The 24,281-nt window shown below is 45.6% G+C and overlaps 3 protein-coding genes and 1 non-coding gene across 5 annotated transcripts in view; all 4 read right to left on the minus strand.

The window, feature by feature from the left end:
- The window catches only part of dpy19l3 (dpy-19 like C-mannosyltransferase 3), a 36,338-nt gene extending 33,682 nt beyond the window's left edge, over window positions 1–2,656 (minus strand). The window contains exons 1-3 of one of the 2 annotated variants that reach the window (XM_054770417.1): window positions 2,326–2,656; window positions 1,946–2,084; window positions 892–1,019 (exon numbers count right to left, since the gene is read on the minus strand). In XM_054770417.1, coding sequence (XP_054626392.1) covers window positions 892–1,019; window positions 1,946–2,072 — 255 coding nt within the window. In that variant the 5' untranslated portion in view covers window positions 2,073–2,084; window positions 2,326–2,656. The remainder of the gene's footprint in view (window positions 1–891; window positions 1,020–1,945; window positions 2,085–2,325) is intronic. The other variant, XM_054770415.1, reaches the window with a different exon arrangement.
- A 395-nt stretch (window positions 2,657–3,051) lies between these two features.
- lrp3 (low density lipoprotein receptor-related protein 3) lies at window positions 3,052–15,765 on the minus strand. The gene is made up of 7 exons (XM_054770412.1): window positions 14,945–15,765; window positions 13,288–13,429; window positions 12,999–13,210; window positions 12,228–12,844; window positions 11,574–12,046; window positions 9,501–9,633; window positions 3,052–9,361 (listed from the first exon to the last, which is right to left on the minus strand). Exons 1-7 carry the CDS (start codon window positions 15,150–15,152, stop codon window positions 8,588–8,590), a joined length of 2,559 nt encoding a protein of 852 aa, XP_054626387.1. The 5' UTR covers window positions 15,153–15,765; the 3' UTR covers window positions 3,052–8,587.
- On the minus strand, window positions 15,728–15,801 carry trnat-agu (transfer RNA threonine (anticodon AGU)). The gene has a single exon. It is a non-coding gene; the product is annotated as a tRNA-Thr (tRNA).
- Window positions 15,802–16,022: 221 nt separating this feature from the next.
- dnaja2a (DnaJ heat shock protein family (Hsp40) member A2a) lies at window positions 16,023–24,189 on the minus strand. Its single transcript, XM_054770418.1, has 9 exons — window positions 24,032–24,189; window positions 22,874–22,933; window positions 19,121–19,350; window positions 18,755–18,835; window positions 18,522–18,655; window positions 18,235–18,431; window positions 17,333–17,477; window positions 17,029–17,156; window positions 16,023–16,963 (listed from the first exon to the last, which is right to left on the minus strand). The coding sequence occupies exons 1-9, from the start codon at window positions 24,107–24,109 to the stop codon at window positions 16,775–16,777; spliced, it is 1,242 nt and encodes a 413-aa protein (XP_054626393.1). The 5' UTR covers window positions 24,110–24,189; the 3' UTR covers window positions 16,023–16,774.
- Between the last annotated feature and the right edge of the window lie 92 nt (window positions 24,190–24,281).

Consider the following 24,281-nt stretch of genomic DNA (forward strand, 5'->3'; position numbering starts at 1 on the left):
TTGCCCCTGCACAGTACGGGTAATCTCACTTCATTGAGGTGTTTTTTTATCGTAATTTTTTTTCACATTTGGAACTAAACTGTGCATGTGCATGAGTTACAATTTCCCTACAATGGGTAACCTTCTGGGCCGCACGTTGGTCCAGTGGTTAGCACGTTGGCCAACACAGGAACAGCCTGGAGATCGGAAGGTTCGATTCTCCCTTGGGCCTTTCTGTGTGGAGTTTGCATGTTCTCCCCGTGTGTGCATGGGTTTTCTCCGGGTACTCCGGCTTCCTCCCACAAAACATGTGAGGTTAATTGGCGACTCTAAATTGTCCATAGGTATGAATGTGAGTGTGAATGGTTGTTTGTCTATATGTGCCCTGCGATTGGCTGGCGACCGCCGGTCGCCCGAAGTCAGCTGGGATAGGCTCCAGCATGCCCCCGCGACCCTAATGAGGATGAAGCGGTATAGAAGATGGATGGATGGATGGGTAACCTTTTGCAAGCTACACTACTCCACGTGCTCTCACTTCCTCCTTGCTGTCTAGCATGTTGATATCAAATGCCCTTCTGCCACTTTGTGAACGTTTTTATGGCTTAAAACTACTTGAAAAGTCACCTCTTTTATTGTGCACTTGCATCATCACCTCTTTTTGCCCGGGTGCTACTCTTATTTTTTAACTTGATTTCAATTTTCACTTCATTTGGAGCTGTTAATACATCCAAACATATATTATCCTGTCCTGTCATTTATCTGTCTGTTCGTAACACAATGTTCTTCCCATGAACATTGTGTTTAGGCTAGCAGCGACTACAAATGACGATGGAAGCGTGTTCATAGCGAACAGAGCGCCGTACGCAACTGAAATAGAACAAAAGGTGTGCACATTTTTTGCACGTCTCTTACCTTGATGTTGGAGAACCACAGGTCGTTCTCATGCAGCGTGGCCACGTAGATGCAGCACAGCAGGCCCACACCCACCGACACCGACCAGCCCACCGACGTCCAGATGATGTCGCCCCAGGACCAATCACCTGTTATCATATCCGTTAGAAAAGATTTTGCTGCATTTACACTTCACGTGTTTGGTTTGCTTAAAAAGAACTCTGGTGCGTTTGCTCCACTTGGTTTGCTTCACTTGAGATGAAATGTCAATGCTCCGCAAACCAGACGTGCAAAATGACAGCAATGAGAAATATGGAAGAGAAAATGTGTTGCAACTGCTCTCACCAGTGCTAAAAGTATATTTTACACCCTTTTTGCGAAATATTAACTGGCAGCCAAATATAAAAAATAACCTGCAGTATGTATTCACCTCAGCTGCTTGGTTTGGAATATTTCAGTTACATGACATAAGATGTGACGGAGGCTCTTTAAAAGTGTATTTTACTAGCTTTTAGTGAAATCTAAGTTGGTGAATCGTGCAGAATATTAAAATAACCTACGTATTCAACCCAGCAGTCACATAAAATGGGACGGAAGTTCTTTAAAAATATATTTTTTTAAGGTTTTAATGAAATCTAGGGTCGGGAAAATCTTGTAGAATATTAAAGTAACCAATGCATTAATTCAACAGATTAAACATTTTGGTTTGGAATATTTGAGTTATGTCACGTAATATTTTATGAAAGGTCTTTACAAGTATATTTTACAAGATTTTTGTGAAATCTAAGCTGGTAAATCTTGGAGAATATTAAAATAAGATACGTATTCAACATAGCAAACAACATTTTGGTTTGGAATATTCAAGTTACATCACTTAATATATTATTAAAAGCTCTCTAAATGTATATTTTACACGATTTTTGTGAAATCTGAGCATGTAACTCTTAGAGAATATTAAAATAACCTACGTCTTCAACCCAGTAGATGATATTTTGGAATATTTCACTTGGATGTCCTGACTCATATGAAAACAAAGAAGAAGGGGTGATGATGGTAGGACCTTATTTGAACTCACCATGCAGGATGGTGTTGGGGTGATGATGCTGGGGGCAACAATTGGCCTGCTGGGGGTGAAGGTGTGCAGGGGGGGGCAAGGGGAGGTCCTTCCCCCGGCTGCCCTTCCTCTGACGCAGGGCTGTCATGGCGCGGCCCTGCTTTGGCAAACAATACATCATCACACATACATAATGTAAACAAGCAGGTTGTTTACATTAACGGATGTAGGGGCTTTCATTTTTCGGGGAAATGGGTAAGAATAGCGAGATAACGTCGACATGAATTCCGCCGTTATTTGTATCGTTCGGCACTGGTATGGCATGTGAGACATGTCTCAGACTCACTAATAAAACAATATTGTTGAGAATGATGTGTTTAATGTTAAGTGCAAACACACACCTAGTGAACGGACACGTCACAACCTCAGCCGGAAGTTCGGTCACTCAGGCGCTGCTCGTCTCTTCTCCCCCCGGATTTTTTAGCTGCACATCTCCTTCTTTGTCATCTTCTCCTCTTCTTCTCCTTCTTGTCTCCGTGTCTTTAGCAAGAAACACCTTCCTTCCTCCATTCGCCGCCCGGGGTTCGATTGAGTATCCACACCGGAACTCCACAAAACCCACCTTCAGAATAAAACTAATAGTGTTTTTAGACTATTTTTTTACCCCACACTTGTGGTCATGTTTGATTGTTTCGACCGCTAAACAGTGCAAAACTACCCATATTCTAGGAATTGTTGTGAAAATAAGCTCAATCGGTGTTTAAGATGTCCACTTCACACATGGCGTCGTTTTATTTTCTACCCACCACCTTTGAAGCCTCATCCTGTGCAGGACTACAGTGGGTGGAGCCTGGTGTGTTACGCAGAAAAGGGGCGGGGCCTCGACCTTGAACCTTGGAACTAGTGATGGAAATTTCGGTTCTTTTTAAAGAGCCGTTTTTTTGGCACGGCTCACATAAAGAAACAGATCTGTCGGCTCCCACGTGGCTCCTCAAAATGTTTTTGTCTTAATTTTTTTTTACCAAATTATGTGTATTGTGTAAAATGAATTACTAATGTAAAAAATACATGATATCAAATGTTTATTATTTAAATGGATTTATTTAAACCTCAGTGAGCAACTACAAACATATAAGTAATATTATTAATATAATACAAAAACAAAGACCCATCTCAATAGACAAATTAAGTCAAAATACTGGAGGTCAAATCTCTTCATGTAAATTTCTCACGAACGAATCGGCTCTAAGAGCTCTCTCTAAGACACAGAGAGGCCGCCATACATCTTGACCAAAGACAGTTGCCTAAAAAAACTGATCAGCTCCCAATCAAAGCTGGCTCTTAAAGACAATTCGTTCTCGACTGACACATCACTACTTGGAACTATGGAAGCTGCAAAAAAAGAAATAACACATTCAGTTTGTTGTTCTGGTGAAAAAAAAATAATTTTCTGGCAAAACATTTAGTTAACCACGTCAGATGTGTATTCGTTCATATAATGTTCCATATTTGCAGTGTTGCACTGTGCAATCAAGACTTTAGCAAAGTACATCTTATATTAAACAGACTGTGATTAAAGAGTGAACAAAGAAAGGATTTAGAAAAAAATGCAATTTTTAAACAAGTAAATGTACTTACTTTCATAAAGCGCCTTTCCACACAGAAATATAAGTGAATGCCTCTGGTTTATACATTCACACACGCACTAATATAGTTGGGAAACAGTTGGGCAAAAAACATGTATTTGATTTTCTCAAATGGCTAAGATAAGAACTTTAATTCACATTACATCAGCTATAGAGCACAATTAATAAAGTATCTAGCTAGCTAGCTAGCTAGCTGGCTAGCTGTCTGTCTGTCGGTCTGTCTGTTATATAATGTATTTGTCATGTTGTTACACTTCAATGCCCTTAGATAGCACTAATATGTTGGGCATCTGTGGTGTATGTCTGTTGAAATGTTTCAATGGTGTATTTTATGAATTAATTACTCATTTAATAATTTAAAGATTTATTGATGTACTTAATTTCGTCCCATTTGGTCTCACATATTTTTGTTTCAAAACAATATAATTTGGAGAGAATTGCATGCAGTCCTTTTAAGAACACATGCTTTCACCCCGGGGTCTTCAGAAGCCTCTAATAATACCAGAAGAAGATGTTAGATTTACGATTTACGAGTCGCTTTTTTAACCGTCCGTGGGCTCAAAAAGGTTGTGAATCACCGCCATCAAGTGGATGATTTGGAAAAAAACAACATATCGTTGTGTTGACACTCCAAGGACCTCTGGCGCCGTCATGTGGCCAGGAATGGCATAACCGACACAAACATTTAACGAGGGTGTTTGGGAGTGTGTCGAGTCGACTGAGCGGGGGCGATGACAAGGGAACAGAGGTGTGGAAAAGGAAAAAGGACAGGAAAAGCGGACTAAATCACTTCCTAAAACATAAAATCATTACATAAAATTCCGTACATCATTCCATAAAACAAAAAAAACAAAAAAATAAAAATGAAGAATGCAGATAAAATACTTTCAGTTGTCATACGCACCGTTGAATCTGAGTGTTTTCAGCCTGGATTTGCCAAAGTTGAGGATTGTCGCACATCTTCTGGAAGACTGTTCCAGATTTTGGCAGCAAAAAACTGAAATGCAGCGTCACCCGTGTTCAGTCCGGACTCTGGGCACCCGCAGGAGACCCCTCCCTGAGCTTCTCAGAGCTCGAGATGGTTCATGTGGCTCTACCATGTACTTTGGCGCAAGACAATGAAAAGACTTGCACACAAGCAGAGCTGTTTGAAAGTGACAGGAAGCCAGGGTAGAGACGTGAGTACTGGACTAATGTGGTCATATTTCCTGGTTCTGGTCAGGACTCGAGCAGCAGCATTCTGGATGTACTGCAGTTGTTTTACTGCTCGTTAGTCTGCTGGAGACATGACATGGATTCATCTTTCGAAATCTGGCTGAGACACTATTCCCTTGATTTTGGCAATGTTCTTTAGGTGGTAAAAAGCTGATGTTATGCATTTAAAACATTCACTCCATTGTGCTAGCACAATGTCATCTCAATAAAGCTGAAAAATCTGAGTTCGTGTTCCCAAAAAGAGATCAATCTTTTCAATGTTTTAGAGAGTCAGGAAGTACAGCATGCCACACTTCTGCCCTCAAAGTAGGAAGCAGGAAGCCCCGAAACTATAAGTGGCTACTACTATGCTATTCTTGACTCCCGCCCACGCGGGGGCGTTACACCTTCCTGATTGGATCAATGTGGAATTATGTCCACCCATCCATTTTCTATGCCACTTATCCTCACTAGGGTAGTGGGGGTATGCTGGAGCCTATCCCAGCTGACTTTGGGCAAGAGGTGGGGTACACCCTGGACTGGTCGCCAGCCAGCCAATCGCATGACACAGTGCAATCATTGTTTAAGTGTACAGTACTTCTCTAGGACAATTCTAGCTAACTTTAACAAAGGCAACCATTAGCATCTAAAGAAACAGGACACAAAAACCTAGTATTTGATGTTCATTCTTTACAATAAAAAATGTCACTAACCTTTACAACACACATCAAGCTTGCGTGTTCCACCTGATTCATTATTTAAAAAAGAAAATCAAATATAGATTATACAAACATGGCTGGCGCTACAGATTGGTGCTCTCGTCTGCTATGGTCAGTTCTTCTTCTGCAGTGTGCTCGTCCTCGCCCTCCAAGCAGAGCTGGTCTATTTGCTCAGGCTAAGAGAAGATGACAACGACGCCCAGCAGCAGGCCGGCGAACAGCAGGAACTGTTTCTACTGCCAAAGCACACGAGATAGAGGTCAGCTAATGGGATTACTAGGGGTGCACGATAAGGGCCGATGTGAGGGAATTATGACATCATACAGATAAATCTGTTAACATTGAAAATTGCTCCGATTACAGATACATTAAAAAAACGCTCCAATGAGACGGGATTAACCACACCGTGCAGGTGAGCAAATCAAGAGCTCCTTCTTTGTCCTGCCTGTGACGTTAACGGCCTATCGTAACTTCTCCTGACCTCACTTGTAAACAAACATTCACCATCGAGCACACAAAAAACCTCATCTTCCACCGGGAAACGCCTGCGCTGCGGCGTTTGAAAAGTGCAAAAGGTTTTCCAGAGATCATCGAAGCGTGGGCCCGAATACAGTGCACTTTGCTGGCCTCCCACTCTATACTCCGGTTCTCGTGGTAGTAGTCACGTCATGATATGTGATTAGGACAAATCAACACATGAATTTTGGGAAGGGTCGTGTCCTGCCTGTTCTACTTCCGACACGATGACGTCCGCGAAGGCGATGGTGAGCAGCCACCCGGTCAGCAGCACTGCCTTCAGGCACAATCTCAGCGACACAACACAAGGACCTGCTGTTCACCCACTAATAGTCGTTCTTTCGTTTTTTTCCGATCCAAATGTCAATCTCACGCCCAAGATACTTGAACTCCTCCACCTGGGCCAAGACTTCACTCCCAACCCAGAGGGTGCAGTCCACCCTTTTCCGACTGAGAACCTGAGTCTCATCCCAGAAGCTTCACACTCAGCTGCAAACCGCCCCAGTAAACGCTGAAGGTCACAGCCTGATGAGCCATCAGGACTACATCGTCTGTGAATAGCTGAGAAGAGATCCTAAGGCCCCCAAACTGGACGCTCTTGACGCCTTGGCTGTGCCTAAAAATTCTGTCCGTGAAATTTATGAACAGAATCGGTGACAAGGGGCAGCCTTGGCGGAGGCCAACATTCATCGGGAACAGGCTGGGCTTACTGCTGGCAATGCCAACCAGGCTCTGGTTGTACAAGGACCGAATGGCACGTAGCAGCACCGCCAATCCTGTACTCTGAGAGCACCCCCAACAGGAAACCGCGAGGGACGCGGTCGAATGGCTTTTCCAAGTCCACAAAGCACATGTAGACCGGTTGGGCAAACTCCCAAGTACCCTCCAGTACCCTTGCAAGGGTGTAGAGCTGGTCCAGTGTTCTGCAACCGGGATGAAAACCACACTGCACCTCCTGTAGGCGAGGTTCGACTAACAGTCGTACCCTTCTCTCCAGCACCCTGGAATAGACTTTCCCAGGGAGCTGAGGCGTGTGATCCCCCTGTAGTTGGAATACACCCTCCCTTCTTGAAAAGGGTGACCACCACCCCAGTCTGAGTTGAAAAAGACACACATCATAAAAGACATTTAGCAGTTAGCAAAAGGTTCAAAATACACAAAACTTTATTGACCGCAGGCACAAAATCAAAGAGGGTTGTACAAATAGAGTTTTCCAAATGATCCATGGATTTAACTCCAAACACAATGAGAGGGAACGCTATGACAAGACGGGCCAGCTCAGGAGCGGATGACCTTTCAGTGACGTCGATCCAGTGTCGATACCTGCGAGCTAAGAAGGCTAAACACTTAAATCCAGGCCAGAAAATTGTCCTGAGTCGACACCTGCGGCCAAATGTAATCTCTTCCAACAAGTAAACTACTGATTTTTACTACGACAACAGCAAGGAGAAGTGTGAGTTAAGGCATTGTGGACGGAAGTCAAAGCAGCTCAACTACTTCAATAGCAAAGACACGGCAAAAAGCACAAGACAGAATAATGTCAGACAGAAATGGCACAAGTCATGGCAGGTAGGCATCTCTAATGGCACGGTGCGTGTAGCAGCAGCAGGAGGAAGGATGGCGGGGCAGCATGGCACTTCCAGCTCAGCCAGAAGGAACAAATACAGTTGTATGGAATGTCCAGTTGATGGAGAATGTTCCGGAGCAGAGGTATATGTTTGTGAGGCAGCCAGCGCGACGACGATCCGGGAACAATCGGCGGACATTCATCACCTGAGCACCACATGGACATGGGGGCGGGGTTTCATGACATATATTTCCTATTAAGACGTAGCGTAATTACAAGCCGATCAAAGGCAAGAGGTGTTGTTTTGATTGCTTGCAGGATTACGCCACAAAATGTTATGAGTCGCTTCCGTTTGTTCCTGGCGTCTTATGGTCCGTTACCTCCATTAACCGGGAAGTAGCCTGCTAGCTTGCTAATAAAAATAACAAAAATGACAATGAAAGTGTCCCAGTAGAGTTGACGTCACTTTACCGTAACGTCTTACGCAATTCACCAAAAACCAGGAAGTAGCCTGCTAACTCGCTGCACCCCCCCCCCCCCCCACCCCACACACACACACAAACAACCACTTAAACAATTGCTTGTCGCGCTCTACATTTGTGTGTGTGTGTTTTTTTACTCACTTTTGTGAATTTATTTTCCCACAATGTCCGTCTGTTCTGAACGCTTTACATCATCGGAACCAGGAAGTAGCCTGCTCACTCACATAAGCACTGATTTTAATCACAACTGTTCCTCCCGTCAACAAAATGATCTCACGCCATCTTCAGTCACTTCCCCAATTACAAAAGTTATGAAATGACTTGGCAACTGTCAAACTGGTTATTTATGGCTTGCTAGCAGTGCATATCGGCGCTGGGTAACGACTCAAAGGCGGCCATGGCGTCACAACCTGTTGCCGCTCTTAAATCGTTTGGGATCTAAAAAATGGACACGATGACCTGGTTGAACCTTGACTGATGCGCCAGGATCTTAGGGGGCGGAGCCTCAAGGACACTTTATCTGGGCAGCTTAGCGTGCATCAACACGACGCGGTTTCCCTCCCTGAATGGGCACCCTCGCCGCACGCCACTGTCCTTCCCTTCCTCCTCCGTCTCCTCTTCCTCTTCTCCTCCAGGCTATGCTTCTCCCCGTACCTTGCCTCCTTGCTCCGCCCCTCCCCGTCCGGAGAAGTTGACGAAGATGACGACGACTCACTGGGTGTGCTCCCTAAGGGATGGCGCTGGGAGTTGGCGGGCATTGCGGTGTCGGATAGGGGCGAGAGAGGCCCGAGAGGAGAGTAGCGTCGAAGGGAGACCCCCTTGAGGTTGACGGCCATATCCAGAACCAGTTTTCTAGAAGACCGAGGCGCGGTAAGAAGAGGCGGCAGTCCTGAAGCGTCACTCTGACCAGGAGTGGAAGGTTCTGGAGCCCTGCTGACAGGAGATAGCTCCGCCCCCTCCAGACTGTCCTCTGATTGGTAGGAGAGAGGGGAAGCAGGACTCTCCGCCGTGCACCCCTGCAGGTTGACGCCAGCCGAGGATCGCGGCGCCACCTCCGTGTGAACGTCACGCCTGCCAGCATCGAGCTGGACCCGTCGCCCTCCTGCGGTTTGGTAGCTGTGGAGCCCCAGGGTGATGTGCGTGCCAGCAGGGGGGTCCAGCAGAGGGGCGTGGCCTCTGGCTTGGCGGAACATGCGACTCCACATGTTGGCCAACCGGCGCTGTGAAGAGGACGAGGAGGAGGAGGAGCGCCGTGTTGTGTGGCGTCTGATCTGTCTGCTCATGGCCAAACGCAGGTTCTGCAACACGGACGCCTGCAGGGAGGGAGGGGGGCAAAGAAGCATGAAGGCTTTTCCTACTGAGGACGTTGGCTGAGATGGCATGTGGAAGTCTGACTGCTAACTTGTGTGAATTCCCAATGAGATTCTTAATGGCTTGCGTCATTCTTTTCACCTGGGTGGGGTTGTAAGCCGGGAAATCCTCCACGGGCGGGATGAGACCCTGCGCGATGAGCTGGCCATATGAGGGCGGAGCCTCCCGCTGAACAAACTCCGCCTCCATGCGAGTCATCTGAGTCTCGAAAGCCCTGTGGGCGGGGGGAGAATGATCAATTATAACATGCCAAAGCTACAGGTGACCATATAAGGGGTCCCTGACATGAGCCAGCTGCTTTGCTTCAAGAGATTGTACATTGTTTGTAATTATGTTCTACATTGTTACGTTTCTTGAAACCGAAGGGTAAATTTGCAGACATGACGTTGGTAGTCACACAGTCATGACAAACAAGTTCCCGCAGCTCGGCATCATTTCTGGCTGTGACTTAATGAGGGTAATATCGCTCAGCTACAGCAGAGTAAACAAACGCTTCTCGAGGTAGATCATCGACGTGGTTCACTATAATTTTCATCAAAATAGTAGTCATGCCAAAATGTCGTGTTGCTGCTGGATGTTCACAGTATCTGAATGACGCTCTTAAGTTTCTTTTCTTTTCCAAAGGACAAAGGTTTAAGACAACCACGGATGAAGCAAGTGCAGAGAACGAGAGACAGATGGACGCCCACCTCGAGTTCTGTCCTTTGCAGTGATCATTTCACTGGTGACTGCTTTGAAGTAACACCTTTACAAGAAGCATTTGGCTTGAAAGTAGGGTATAAATGCATTTTGAATAAGGATTCGATTCCGCCGGTACGCAAGAAAAAACATCAAAACAACAAAGAACGGTCAAAGATGTCAAAGTTGTGACAGAAGAGAGTAAGTCCCGTCTTGTTTACATAATGTCTTATAAACACTATTGCATTGTAGCGACAAGGCTGCAAAGCATAATACATGTTATATAAATCTCTTTTGACAGCGATATGTTTACTTGGGGGGGGGGTGCGGCAATGGCAAACATTCATTGTCGACATGAAGCCACATGTACATTAAAATAGACAGGCTGTAAAAAAAACCCATTAACGCACATTAAAAAGCTGATTTAAAACAATAATTGAAGGATATGAAGGATAAGCTAACACGGAGTAACTTACCATTCTATGTTTTGGAGGCAACCAATCTCCATCTCCATGTCTTCAGGCTAAAGTGCCTGTTCTGCATGTTCTCTATTTCATACCCAAATGTTTCGATTGACACAAAGCTCAAATCTTCGCTATAATCACTGCAAACATCCTCTGTCTCGTACACCGCTACGTTTGTGAGTGAGTGTTACCCTGATGGAGCTGCGAGAACTAGTTCATCATGGCTGGCGGCTGAATTACAAATGTCATTTTTGCAAATTTGCCGTTCAAACAAGTAGAACAATGTACAACATAATTATAAACAATATACAATATATTCACGCAAAGTTGATAAATCATGTCAGCAACCCTGTCATGTCGCCACTAGGTGGCGCAGCATCAATTTATGGAACTTCTCCTCAGGGTGGGACCTTCTTCATGCGCAGCAATTTTGGTCAAGTTATAAGGGTTTCATGTTTCATGGGGGAACATCAAACGTTCCCCCGATGTGAACTCTCTCAGTCTTTGCAATTTAGCAACGCCCACCTCTCAAGTACATCCAGTTCAACTTTCATGGCGATCAGGCTAATTCGCTAGCGGGAGTGTGCTCAGGTAGGACCCCTGGAAATGGTGCCAAACCCTGGAAAATGGCAGCCTACCTGGGCATCCTACAGAAGGGGCTCCTTGATGATTTTTGTCCGCACAGTCGTGATAAACACGTGTATCACACTGTGTGTCACCCGGATCTACTGGTGGTGGGTACGGGTATATTTCAAACTTCATGTTCCACCCACACCGCACGGTGAAAACTTACAATCTTCGGACTTTATCGTCACCTGACCGTCTAAGATACGAGGTTGAATTTTGGTAGCTACCGCGTGAATCCCCTAGGAGGAGTTCATCCTGGAAATCCCCCCAAAAAATGGCACCAGCAAACCTGCTGTGTTTTACAGCACAGGTCTTTGGTGCAATTTTGGTGAGATTTCGAGTACGTTAAAGCTTCTCAAGTGCAATTGAGTTTGCAGAATGATACCTGTACTCTCGACTCCTAACCGAGTGCAGTTTGAGAGCGCAGCCAAGCGCGATGACCAGCAGGAGGCTGCAGACGAGGCTTCCGATCAGAGCGGCCGTGATCACCTTCCTGGGCACGGCCGTCAGGCAGTCCCTCTCGTCGCTCCCGTCCAGGCAGTCCTCCTGCCCGTCGCAGCGCCACGTCTCGAAGATGCACAGGTTGGTCCCGCAGTGGAAGTTTCCGGGCTGGCAGTCGTAGCAGTTCTTCTCGTCGGAGCCGTCCGGGCATCTCTTTTGGTTGTTGCAGCGCTCCGAGGGAGAGTAGCACACGCCTGTGTCGCCGCCGCATGGGAAGTCGCCGTCTGAGCACATCGGGCAGGACTCCTCGTCACGCCCGGACGGACAGTGCCAGTATCCGTCGCAGCGCTGCTGTTCAGAGTAGCAACCTTGGTCACTGCCGCAAGGACGCTCGCCGGGAAAACAGTAACCCTTGACCTTCGTGGAGGAAGGACAAACACTTGAATTATGAACGAGTTATGGGCATGATTTTCCTGCTGTTCGGAGATGTTGAAGAACGAGCAGCTCGGCACAACAGGTTAGCGTGTTGACGCGAGGCAGCCGCTAAGACAGCAGGAACTATGTTATATCCTTCATAAAGGAGAAGCCTTTGCGTCACCTGGTAGGTGGCGTTGAAGCCGCGTCCGGGGCTGCGAGGCTTGGCCGTGTACAACACGCTCATCTGTCCTCGGCTGGACTCCAGCAAGGCCGGCCGCCGGTTGTTGTGGTAGGACAGCACCTGCAGGAGGTGCTCAGCGCGGTGCAGAAGCCCGTCGTACACATGCAGCGAGTCCCCGGGTCCCAGCTGCAGGTCCAGCTGCAGCACAATGGGCTTGGGGTCCTGCGTGTCCAAAAACCAGGAGCACCTCAGCTCTGCCGCCTCGCTCCGGTTGGCCCGGAAGAAATCAGGGGAGGCAAAAGACCCGTAGAAGTTCCCCAAACGTTTGCCGCAAGTCGTATCGGGACAGCCCAGCTCGTCGGAGCCATCGAGGCAGTCGCGGACTTTGTCGCAGCGCAGGACGGCGGGCAGGCAGCGGGTGGACTGAGCCGCGGTGCATGTGAGGGTCCCGTGGGGGCAGAGGCTCGGCCGGGCCTCGGTGGGAGGCGGCGAGCAGCTGCGTTCGTCTGTGGCGTCGCCGCACTCGTCCTGGCCGTTGCACTTCCATGAGTGAGGAAGACATTTGCCATTCCCGCACAGGAACTCGTCTGACTGACAGCTGCTCTGACCCAGGTGACCTACACAGACCAGAACACAAGTACACAATTTCACCTGAGATCTCCATCCATCTTCTTCTGCTTATCCGAGGTCGGGTTGCGGGGGCAGCAGCCTAAACAGGGAAGCCCAGACTTAAACCGACAGGAGCTTTTTCTGCCTGATGTGTCAGCGCACCTTTGATGTAGGTCAGGTGGAATCCCTGAGCTTGTCCTGAGCTGTTGGCCTGCGAGTGAAAGTACAGCCAAACGCGCCCCCTGCTGGAGATGAAGGGTGGAGGCCTCATGGAGCCACACAGCCGGGACTCCCCCCTCCACACAGTGGAGGTCATAAGCAGCCAGTCTCCCCCCTCGCAACTCCCGGACTCTCCGATGTCAAAGACCCGGAAACTAGGACACAGGATGAGGATTTGTGTTGTTTACTGACAAAAAAAAGTATGCTTGTGTGCGACTGTAAGTGTGCTTACCTGATGGTGATGACCTCTCCGTGACCCCCCTGGATGTGCCAACTGCAGTTGACTCCTGGGGGGTAGTTTACAGGCCAGGAGGGGCTGTAGATCACGCCCCTCCGTTCCGTGTGGACTTCCACCCGCTCACTGCAGCCTGCGGCTGTTACAAAACACGCATCAAATTGTGACAAGTCTTAAAAGAGCAAAGACAAGCGCAAAGCAAAGAGGAAGTCAAACTTCATCACCTGCTGCCACCACGGTGTTGCTCTCCCCAGAGCAACACCGTACATACATAGGTACATAGATAGATACTCTTTTACTAGGAACACATTACTGTTTAATGGGACCGAATGTTGCCTGTCATTCCAACTCTGTCCAGTAGATGGCTTCGTTACTCTGCGCCTCTGACAGTGTACAGGTGTATACACAAGTTATGCGCAATGTTAGAGGAAAATAACGATAAAAATTCAATAAAAACGTAAAATACAAATAAAGAAAATGTATGATAAATATAAAATAAGTAAAGGTAAAATAAAAAAGGGTAAATGAATAAATAAACAATTTTGACAAAAATGCACAGTTCAAATAAGCAATATGGGTATTTTTTGTAAATGATGATATGAATGACAGGAAAAAGAAGAAATAATGTTTAAAAAAAAAAACAAAGCAAAGTGTAACAATACCAGTAACAAAATAGGAACCATCGCGGTCCCTCACGCTATCGTGTTTTTTCAAATTTTAATGAATAAACGATCGCTGCTTCGTGATTAACGACAGTTTATTATTAGTCAAAACTAAGTGAATCATTTTCAAGCATAAAAATGTTCTACATGAACTAAAATACAAATACTGTAAAGTTTAAGGAAATACAAGACGCTGATGAACTGTAGTCTACTGGCCACTAGGCGTCACTAGTAACACGCACCAGGCTTGAATTAGCTCACAACAGCCACAATAATAACAGAATAATAATAATAATAATAGTCATCATCATCATCATAATAATAACAGGAGCTACTCTTGTGCTCTCAGCTCTGCATCCCCGACGTCATTTCCTGTCCACGCGTCTGGAAGACTTTTGTTAAAAGCTCTCACAAGCACGAGTCTTCTTCATGTCTTAAATAGTTCATTGTCTTTGATTCTATCTACTATATTGGGTAATAGGAGTGTAAAGGTGGCTATGGGGGTGTCATTTCATGTCTACAGGGCTCTAATAATGGTACAAATCGTACTTAGAAAGTCCTATTATTATATTATTTCGTAATTTAAAAAAAACAATAATCCCTACCCCCGCCCACACACACACACACACACACACACAAAGTAAGGTGTTGGTGATGGTAACACTAGAGGGGGGTGGCGTGTGACAGAGAGAGGCTGCAGTGATGTAATGCTGATAGCAGCATCACAGTGGTGAAAGGGCATCCATGTTTCCACACACAGTCTGATCATTTAGCCACCACAAATCAATACAAGGGGATGGCGGAAGGTGATGACTTCATCAACATAAAACCCACATTTGAGTGACACGCCATGAAGGAACAACAAACCCCATCATGCATGTCTTATTTTATTGTGATGGTGACGAGCACACGTGCATTGATTTAATCAAAAAGCACACAAGCATGCAGTGGTCTTCCAACACGGACACCATTGAACGCTTTGTCTCGCTCACCTGCACACAGCACGGCGGGGCAGAGCCACATCAGCCCCGCCAGCAGCAGCCGCACCGTCGCCCCCATGTTCCCAAGCTCAGCCGACACTCGGGCTCCTATCTCGGACACGACCTCCACAGTCTCCCCGGTGTGGCTTCCATCTGTTTCCAGTCGGTGGACATTTCTAGCGTTAAAAAAAGCATTGCGTCCTTTGCAAGACGCGGACATAACACTAGGGCGACGATAGCCATAACAGAAAGCGACACGTCCGGTAAGACGCTTCACAATAAAGGTTTTGTTTGTTGAAAATACTGTACAGACTTGGTCGAAGTCGCTCGGTTTAAGTTGTGATGACTAAATCTAATTACTACCGTATTGAATCATCGTTGCGATGGGTTTGATCTGTTTGGGTAATGTAAAGCAAATATTTGAGATACAACGACTTTATATGTAGTATAATTTGAAGGCGGTAGTAACTATATCCGCTTCAATCATCTCGCTTTTTGTTGCATTAAATCAGAGCAAGAAAAGGTTCCAGTTAGCATCAGTTTATCAATATATGTTACTATGAGTTTAATCCGTATTATGTCACGTATATCAATTAGATATTTTATGAAAAGCAGGAACGTTTCCCTCACAATTTCCTTTTTACAGGTTTGACAAGTTCAACGTCGCCCCTGGTGGTCAAATCAGCATATGTCATTTACAGTGACGTGCAGTTTAATTTTTCGAAGACATCAACGAACTTTTGACATCAATAAATGTATAACTGTAGTCAGATTATTGCATCAATTTAAAAAAAAAGGCACCGCTGGGATTCGAACCCAGGATCTCCTGTTTACTAGACAGGCGCTTTAACCAACTAAGCCACGGCGCCTGCCAGCAACGTAGCTGATATATTTGTTTATGTAGAGTTTATAAAAGCAGTTCTGATAAAACTCCTCAAATAAAAACACTTTACAGATTAATTTGCCATTCTCTAACTCTCCAACTGTTCAATGTTTCAGTACTTTTCAATGACACTAAAACCAGAGCAGCACATGGCGGCCATGATCATTCTTTAACAATTTATTCAACTTAAAACATTTTGAGACGTGTCATGTGACTGCTGTACAGAGCACGAACAAAAACTTTTTTTACATGCACATGGTCTCAGCACAGATGCAGGCTATTTTTCTTTAAATCAGAATTTTGTGTATGTACTGTACGTCATGAGTTTCGTTTTTAAAAATCACACCGCTTTCAATACAGGCGCTGACAAAAAGCTCAACAACAACCAGCTGAATGAAATACACAACAACATATTGTTTGGATTTAAAAATATATAGAAGGGAAGGAAAGGGAGAGGAGTGGCGGGAGAGAGAGAAAAAAAGGAAAAACCTAGAAAGAAAATAAAGTTGTAAAAATCAGAAACGTCCCAGAAGTGTCGCCATGTGGATGAAGATGTGAAGTATGCACATGTTAGTTTTTAAATTATTGTAAATCCTATAGAAAAACAAAAAATGATGTCACACACTCGGCAAACAAGACATTCTTCTGCACAGGTGATCCGGTGTTCCTCCCCTTAAAGGAAATAGTGGATATTTTAGAAAGGGGTGGGAAGAACACGGGATCAGTACAGCAGGTTTGCAGCGGGGCAGCCGCCTACTGTATTTATAAATATCACTCCATCCTGATCAAGTCCCGTAATGTTTGCATGTCGTGCAGCTGCACTGGTGCAAGCCCCCCCCACGTCGTTCCATCCTAGCGCCCTTTCTTTACTCTGATAATCTTACATTGCCCCCTGCCGCTGCTGCCCAAACACCCCCAGGGGTGTGCGTGTGCGGTTGATGTGAGTGTGAGAGACAAGACTACTGGTGGGCGCACTGGACCCCCGGCCCGTGGTGGCCGCCCTCCTCGTCGGAGCTGTCGTTGTAGGCTTCCCTGCGCCCGCCCGACGTGGAGCCCTGGCTGACGTCGTAGTCCTGCAGGTCCACCTCCTCTGTGTCGCCCGTGATGATGGGCGCCTCCGACCGCGACGGCAGCATGTCCTCCAGCTCCTGCACGTGCGCGCAAAATGTTTAGGCTACGGGAAGGTTCAGTGAAGGATAGCTGTGCGTCCTACCGTCAGTTTCTCCGAACTGATCCAGTTGCTGCTTGGGAACTGGACATCAAATTTGACGTACAAGTCTCCTTTCTCAAAGGGGTTTCGGTACTGAGGCATGCCCTCCCCTCGTACTACCCTCACCGAGCCTGCACAGTGGGACAATACGCAACACAGTTCATCGTGTGTGTGTGTGTGTGTGTGTGGGACAATACGCAACACAATTCGTCGTGTGTGTGTGTGTGGGACAATATGCAACACAGTTCGTCGTGTCTGTGTGTTGCGAGTCAGGATAATGTGGACTACCTTCAAGGAATTACGTTACCTGGCTCAATGACCTTCCCCGCCGGGTACTTGACTACAATCTGTCTGCCGTCTAAATGCTTCAGCATGAACTGGAAGCCGCACAGCGCCTCCACTAGACCGATCTTGTGGGTCATGAACAGGTCGTTGCCGTCTCGCCTGAACGTCTGCGCAAAGGACACACAGGGGACGCCAAGTTGAAAACTTCAAAGTATCTGTTTGTCTGGTGTTGAATGTTAAAAAAAAAAAAAAAAAGTGGTCCTAAAAACATCACCAAGGGGGAAAAACCTCCTCCCTCGTGGACAGGCTTTGCTACACATCTTAAAATACAGCCTGGTGCTTGCAGGCTAACCTAGCATGATGCTGCTGTTCATGTACTGTATGACCTATGTTCATGGAGCACCTGGTGGCAAGGCTGGGCATTGCACCAGCTTGACACGAATGACAAACAAGTGAAGCATCAGAGGCTGCCTGCTGCTGGGGGAAGTAGTCTGTTGTGGTGAGGGCACAAGGTTGCTCAGCCTGTTCCAGTCTAGCAGCTTTATTCTTCAAGGCAGCAATTAAATGTGACAAAGCTGGCGTTCAGTTTCGGCGTTCAAGACAGACTGCTGCTGATTTATCACGGTAGAGATGTTCTGACAGGTCGTGCCTGAAACATGCAGTCAGTTCTGAGTATTTTGTCTCATCTTTGCCATGGTGACATCCTGGATCTGTCCAGACAACCTGCTGCTCAACTCAAGAGGTCTGAAGCAGTGTCTGCTGGTGACTGCTGAGACAAACCACGGCTTCCACTTCCTGACCAGCCGCGCGTTTAATGTTTACAATACAAATCATCAATATTCAACAAGTGACAGCCTCTGGTGATAAAACAGGTCTGAATGAAGGCAGAGCAAAGTTCAGCAGGGTCACAGCCGGCGTGCCTACCTCGTGCTCTTTTTCCTGCAGGACGAGGACGATGTCACCCGGCTCCACTCCGGGCGCCTGGTCCGCCTCGCCGCCAAAGGTGATTTTCTGGCCGTGCTTCATGCCTTTGTCCACGTGCACCTCTAGGATCTTCACCTCCTTCACCACCTTCTTGCCTTCGCATTTCTTGCAGCGGTCTTTCTCGCTGATGACCTCGCCTGCGGTGAGTCAGGAAGTAAACAGGACGCGTGAAACCGAGCGGGGAGCAAAAACACGAGGTGTAGGGGGCGTTTTGATTGTTGGCCTACCTTCGCCGTTACAGTCTGTGCACACGGACTGCATCTGTTGGACCATGCCTGGTGCCAGCTGCCTGATCATGATGCGCATGCCACGCCCTCGACACGCGCTACATTTTTGTTCGGCGCCTGTCTTGCCGCCCTGTCTGCACGTATACATGATATAAAAAGCTGTAAGAATATTGTCATGAACCAGCGTACACATGTACAGATGACAAGGTGGCCATGCAGGTTAGAGGACGTACCCGTTACAAGTGCTACAAAGTACATTCTTGCTGAGTTGTAGTTTGGTCGTCTTCCCGTTGTAAAGGTCCTCCAGTGACACTCTGCAAGAAAGAAACATTTATTTAAACATGATTGTCAAAGTTTGTTTTCAGAACCTGTATTTCATAAAGCCAAACCAACAAACAACTCATTAGGCAACTTTAGCGCCACAAATGCACAGTAAATACTATAGTTTTCACCCAAACTATTCCCAATATGTCTACTCATATAAAATGTGTTTTTTTTTGTAACTTTAATGATTTGGAGTGCATGAGAAAGCGGAAAAAAACCCATGTACATTTAATGTTTTGCAATGTGGAAGCCTGTCATATCCACGTGGGTCTTACTTGAGTGGATGCACCATGTCCTCCCCTCTCCTTCGCCCTCCATTACGGGAGCGGCTGCTCTGGCCTCCCATGAAGCCAAAGAGTCCGCCGCCGAAGATGTGGGAGAAGATGTCGTCCATGCCGGGGCCGCCACCGCCGCCTTCCCGCAGGCCCTGCTCGCCATAGCGGTCGTACAGCTCCTTCTTCTCAGGGTTGGTCAGCACCTCGTAGGCGAAGCTAATTTCTTTGAACTGAGTTAGAAATGTTGAAGACGTGTAGCAAATCATAAAAGGCAATTAAAAAAAAAAAAAAAGGGACCAAGTTACACAACCATACATGCTAACATGACATCCTAACTTAGTGAGGACATGAAGGTGCAACACCACATGGGCTCCTGACAGGCAGGCTGTTAGATACTTAACCTCCAGGCAAGTTCCAACTATGGGTTGATATAGAGACAGTGGCAGGGTTACATACTCCTTAATGACGTTGTAATAGATATATCTGTCCTTAGAGCAACCTGTGGCTATGGAGCCACATACGGCTGCTCGACCTACTTATTGTGTGGCTCCACTCATAGAGCTCAGAGAGTTTTTTAGTTTTTTTTAACACAGGAGTGGAGGAAAAGTCAACGCATTAGCAACCTTTTCATCTCAACAATAAGAGCACTACGTGAGTAATATGTTGCCCGACACCTGTGCTATCTATGCCTGACGTATGGCAACACAGCACACGCCTGTGGGTTCAACACATCAAAGCCCAGTTTCAACAGGGAGGAATAATACAGGACGTGACAGAGTATTTCAACATAGTGGCTGCGCTGGACCTCCACTTTCTCTCCTATTGTACAAACGGTATGATGCAAAATTGTAGTGGTTTTGAAACTGACTTTTTCATACCGTGGTATACCTTGAAACTGGTAAGCAGCCCGTGCCTTGTTGACAACAAGACCATCACACAGCCGTGAGAGCTTATTTTCTGCAGCAAACATAATGAATGCAGCAGGTAACATGTCTATCTGGGTTCTTACACCAAGTCAGCCTGCATGGATACATTCTTGTATGTTTCATCCATCATTCCTCAGTGCTGTTTTCCTAATTTAATAATTGATTTGATATAAACACAGCAACAAACAGCATTTTTGCTCTGACCTTACATGACCTCTAGCTATGAATACACTTTTTTGACGACTGCAACCGGATGTATGTCACGTGCGACCCAGCAATAAAAACACTGTTGACCGACCACCTCCTCGTCATCCTTACAAGATCCGGGCAGACGTTACAATACCATCTTTAACCTTAAAGATGGTGGCAACAGTCAAGCGATTAAGACAAGCGCGGCCATGATTGAGCATATAGTGTATTCTTCGGCGGCGCACCACGCTGTAACTACTTCAAGTGAGTCTTGTGTTTATCGACTGTTTTGGCTATTTTATTTATCTATGAAGATTGTCCACAAAAAAACAAATTGTCTTATCTACTTTATTCCCAAAGCTTTGTGAAGGCAGAGAGAACATCCAATGTTGCTATCTGCTGGAGAGTGCCCCCAGACAAAGAGGACACACAGGACACTCTACTATGAGGACGTAAGAGAACATACACTGAAGCTTCCCTGACAAAACACACGCTTCTTCTCCCAAGATAAGGAACAATAAATCAGAACAACCGCCAGGCACCACTAGGTTACCTCCGACTGGCGAGGTCACTGCATGACCCTGTCAGCAGAGACGCTGGAAGGAATATGTGAGGGCTGTAAGACTTTTTAGAATTAACTTTGGAGACGAAAAGACACAAGACCATTTTCTTATCTTTTATATTTTTATATTTTTAAATGGGAGCACAAACATAACCACAGAAGACTGTAAGGAGGACCACCTGTATACATAAAAAGTACGCAATAGCGTTCAGGGTTTCCACTACATGGAATTGACTGTGGTGGTGCGCCACTACAAAATAAAAGCCGCCACAGCTTATAAATGAGTTGTTTTTATAAACTTGAAAACAATTTCAAGTCATATATTGTATGAATGGATATACTGTATATGTTATATGGATACATATATAGTTTATTATTTACGCATATATTGGCCACAATTAGCTTGAAAACGATTTTTTAAATATCATAAAAATGTTTCACTACGCATTATTTTGAAAAGCATTCACCGGAATCGCCTGTCTGTCTTGCTGGCATTTGCGCATGCGACCAGATATGCGACACGTCTTGTGTTGACCTTCACTTTGTTTCTTATTATCGGGCGAATGACCAATAGCCCGTAAAATGTGCAGTCAATTGACGACAACTTGTCACATGCTAAGCCTATCTATGCCAGCGTGTGTGATCGCTCACGTGTTAAATCTCATTCCACTTTCTGGCATCTTTGTTTACATTCCTGGCATGCGGCATCTAGCGAGCTAGTTTTTGAGCTACAATTGGCTATTACGTCATCAATCATCATCACGACTTACTTTTTGAAAGTGTCACTTCACAATCTTGCCCTCTTATCATTAGAATACTTGTGTCTTGTCTTGAACACCTACTGTAGTTGTGTGTCCAACACGTCGTGTGTACAGCTTTAACAGTGACGCTATCACAGGGGTCTCCAACAGGTAGCACTAAGCTAGCAGTAGCTCACCGGCTGAAGTTGAGTAGTTCACCAAAGAATATTTGTGTCACCTCTTAGTGTTCGAATCAAACATGACACCTGCATTTAATGACAAATGAGCACACTGAATGGAGATGTGCTTTGTGAATAAAGTGCCACTTAAGTGCTCTCAGCAATTTTGCCATTAAATTAACAGTTTTGCAATGTTCTGGGTTTATGTTCTGCTCATTGTTGAAAAAAGTTAAATAAGTCAATAAATTAATAAGTCAAACAAATTCATATTTATCTTTTTTTTTTTTTTTTTTTAAATTGCAGACGCAGCAGCCACAGCTTCAAAAATTCGGAGGAGAAACCCTGATTCATCAACTTTGCTTCCATTGTTTGATTTTCGAAAGCAAACGCTAAATTAGCAAAAAATGCCATTTATAGTTCCTGGCGCCAGCCATGACAAACTAACTTGCAGCTCAGCCTCTCACCTTTCCGGAGGTGACGTCATCAAGGTGACACCTCTCAGCTAAAGCAGAGTAAACAAACGCTTCTCCCCACAGTATCCGGTGATACTGTAAAGTTGTTCTCTTTTCCAAAAAAGGAAGATTTCAGACAACAATGCACGAAGCAAGTGCAGAAAATGAGAGACAGATGGACGCCCACCTTGAGCTCTCTGTCCGTTGCAGTGATCATTTCACTGATGACTGCTTTGAAGTAACACCTTTAGAAAAAGCATTTGGCTTGAAAGTACGCTATAAACGCATTTTGAAAAAGGATTCTATTCCGCCGGTACGCAGGAAAAAAACAAGACAACTAAGAACGACCACTACGTCAAAGTTGGCACAAGAGAGGAAGTCATGTCTCATTTACATAATGTTTTCTAAACACTATTATTCCACAATAGCGACAAGGCTGCAAAGCATTGTACATGTTATATAAACACCCTTGGACAGGAATATGTTTACTGTGGGGGGCGGAGGGGAGCTGCGAGCTAGTTCGTCATGGTTGGCGTCATTAAGTATAAATGGAATTTTTCCAAATTTATCATTCGCTTTTTAAAAAAATGTTAATGTAGAACAAAATTACAAACAATAGCACATTTAGTAAAAGATGATGAAGCATGTCAGGGACCCTTTGTTAACACTGTAATGTTAAAAAAAAGACTTATTTTATGATCTTACCTTGTCGCCAGCGTTTGGGTTCTTGTCAGGGTGGTACTCTTTGGCCAGCTTCCTGTATGCCTGAGGAGATAGGGTTATCGCCAATCAACACCAGTCACTGACGACACGTGCTTTACTTCCCGGACGACAACAACCCCAACGATGACGTCACGGTATCTGACAATGACGCAAGCGCACGCGATGGAAAAAAAGATGATTTTGAATACACCATATATCAGGAAAAAACACGAATTTCAGCTTTACTCGAAGGTCTGAGGAATGCTTGAGAAAACCCGCTATTAGCATCTTAAGCTAGCACTCAGCACAACAACAGAGTCAACACATCTGAATTGAATCTTAACTTTACCAAAACAGTGTAGACAAATGTGGAAAAACTCTGGATATTAAATAATATACATACAAATACAATATTATCCACCAGATATAAAACAGTTAAATTTATAATAGATGTGGGCTAAATGACGAGTTAAAACGGTCGCTGGCGTGATGCTAGCTGAGGGTAACAGTGTAGCTACGATATATTTACAATGTACAAGATGACAGGTTGATATGAATTCAAACAAAACATAAAATGTAAAGAAGGCTATGACACTTAAAGGTGACACCCCCCCTCCACAAATAAAAATGTTAGCTGACATTAACATATTGCTGACATTGAAATAGCTGCTTGAAGAATTCTGGTAAATTGGTCAAATTTGGAGTTTGAGTAGTTTCGTCATTCCCGTATTAAAAAATTTAATATATATATATGAATTAGATGGATAGATGGAACTTAAATGTCGAATCTTTTAAGAAGCCGCAGGTCTCGAAGGCTGAGCTACAAGGCAAACACCTGCACTGTTGCTACGGAGAGGTCAGCCACTAAACAAACACATTCACAGTTGAACAGACTACCTTGAACTTCCACTTGATGTATTTAATGTTAAACAGAATAGAAGTACGCTTAAACAAAACGCAGGGACCGATGATGGCGTTTCCAGCCGCATCGTCACATGAGCATCCAGGCCGGTTAGCTTGGCAAGCGAGCTAGCTAGCGGATGATGCTAGCTAGCCAGCTAACGACGCACTTCCTGATTACATTTTACAGGCGACCCGGCTCCACAAAGACACTCGCCGCGTCCCCCGGCGGATCCGTCGAGGCCGCTCCCGCGTACTCACCTTCTTCAGTTCGTTCTCGGATGCAGACGGAGACACGCCGAGGATGTCGTAGAGCTTTGTATCAACAACATTAGCCATGGCGTCGCTGCGGATGTTGCTTCAGCGGGGAAGGTGGACGGACAAAGACCGAGCCGGTGGAAAATGTTTTGCTCGCCTTCTGCCTCCACTTCCGGTTAGTCAACTTTGCCGCACGCCCGCTGTCGCCACCGAGCGGCCGAGATCTGGCATTGCACCCACAAATTAACATTTG

The sequence above is a fragment of the Dunckerocampus dactyliophorus genome, chromosome 3 (genome assembly GCF_027744805.1).
Source record: "Dunckerocampus dactyliophorus isolate RoL2022-P2 chromosome 3, RoL_Ddac_1.1, whole genome shotgun sequence".
Lineage (NCBI taxonomy): Eukaryota > Metazoa > Chordata > Actinopteri > Syngnathiformes > Syngnathidae > Dunckerocampus > Dunckerocampus dactyliophorus.

What these genes read in the sequence shown, in the direction of transcription:
- lrp3 (XM_054770412.1), bottom strand. Translation starts at nt 15,152, where the DNA reads ATGTCCGCGTCTTGCAAAGGACGCAATGCTTTTTTTAACGCTAGAAAT. An exon ending in CCCCGCCGTGCTGTGTGCAG is followed by an intron (nt 13,430 to 14,944) that starts GTGAGCGAGACA and finishes GTTTTGTAACAG; the next exon opens with CCGCAGGCTGCAGTGAGCGG. An exon ending in CCACCTGACCTACATCAAAG is followed by an intron (nt 12,845 to 12,998) that starts GTGCGCTGACAC and finishes TGGTCTGTGTAG; the next exon opens with GTCACCTGGGTCAGAGCAGC.
- dnaja2a (XM_054770418.1), bottom strand. Translation starts at nt 24,109, where the DNA reads ATGGCTAATGTTGTTGATACAAAGCTCTACGACATCCTCGGCGTGTCT. An exon ending in CCGAGAACGAACTGAAGAAG is followed by an intron (nt 22,934 to 24,031) that starts GTGAGTACGCGG and finishes CTATCTCCTCAG; the next exon opens with GCATACAGGAAGCTGGCCAA. An exon ending in CTTTGTAGCACTTGTAACGG is followed by an intron (nt 18,656 to 18,754) that starts GTACGTCCTCTA and finishes GTATACGTGCAG; the next exon opens with ACAGGGCGGCAAGACAGGCG.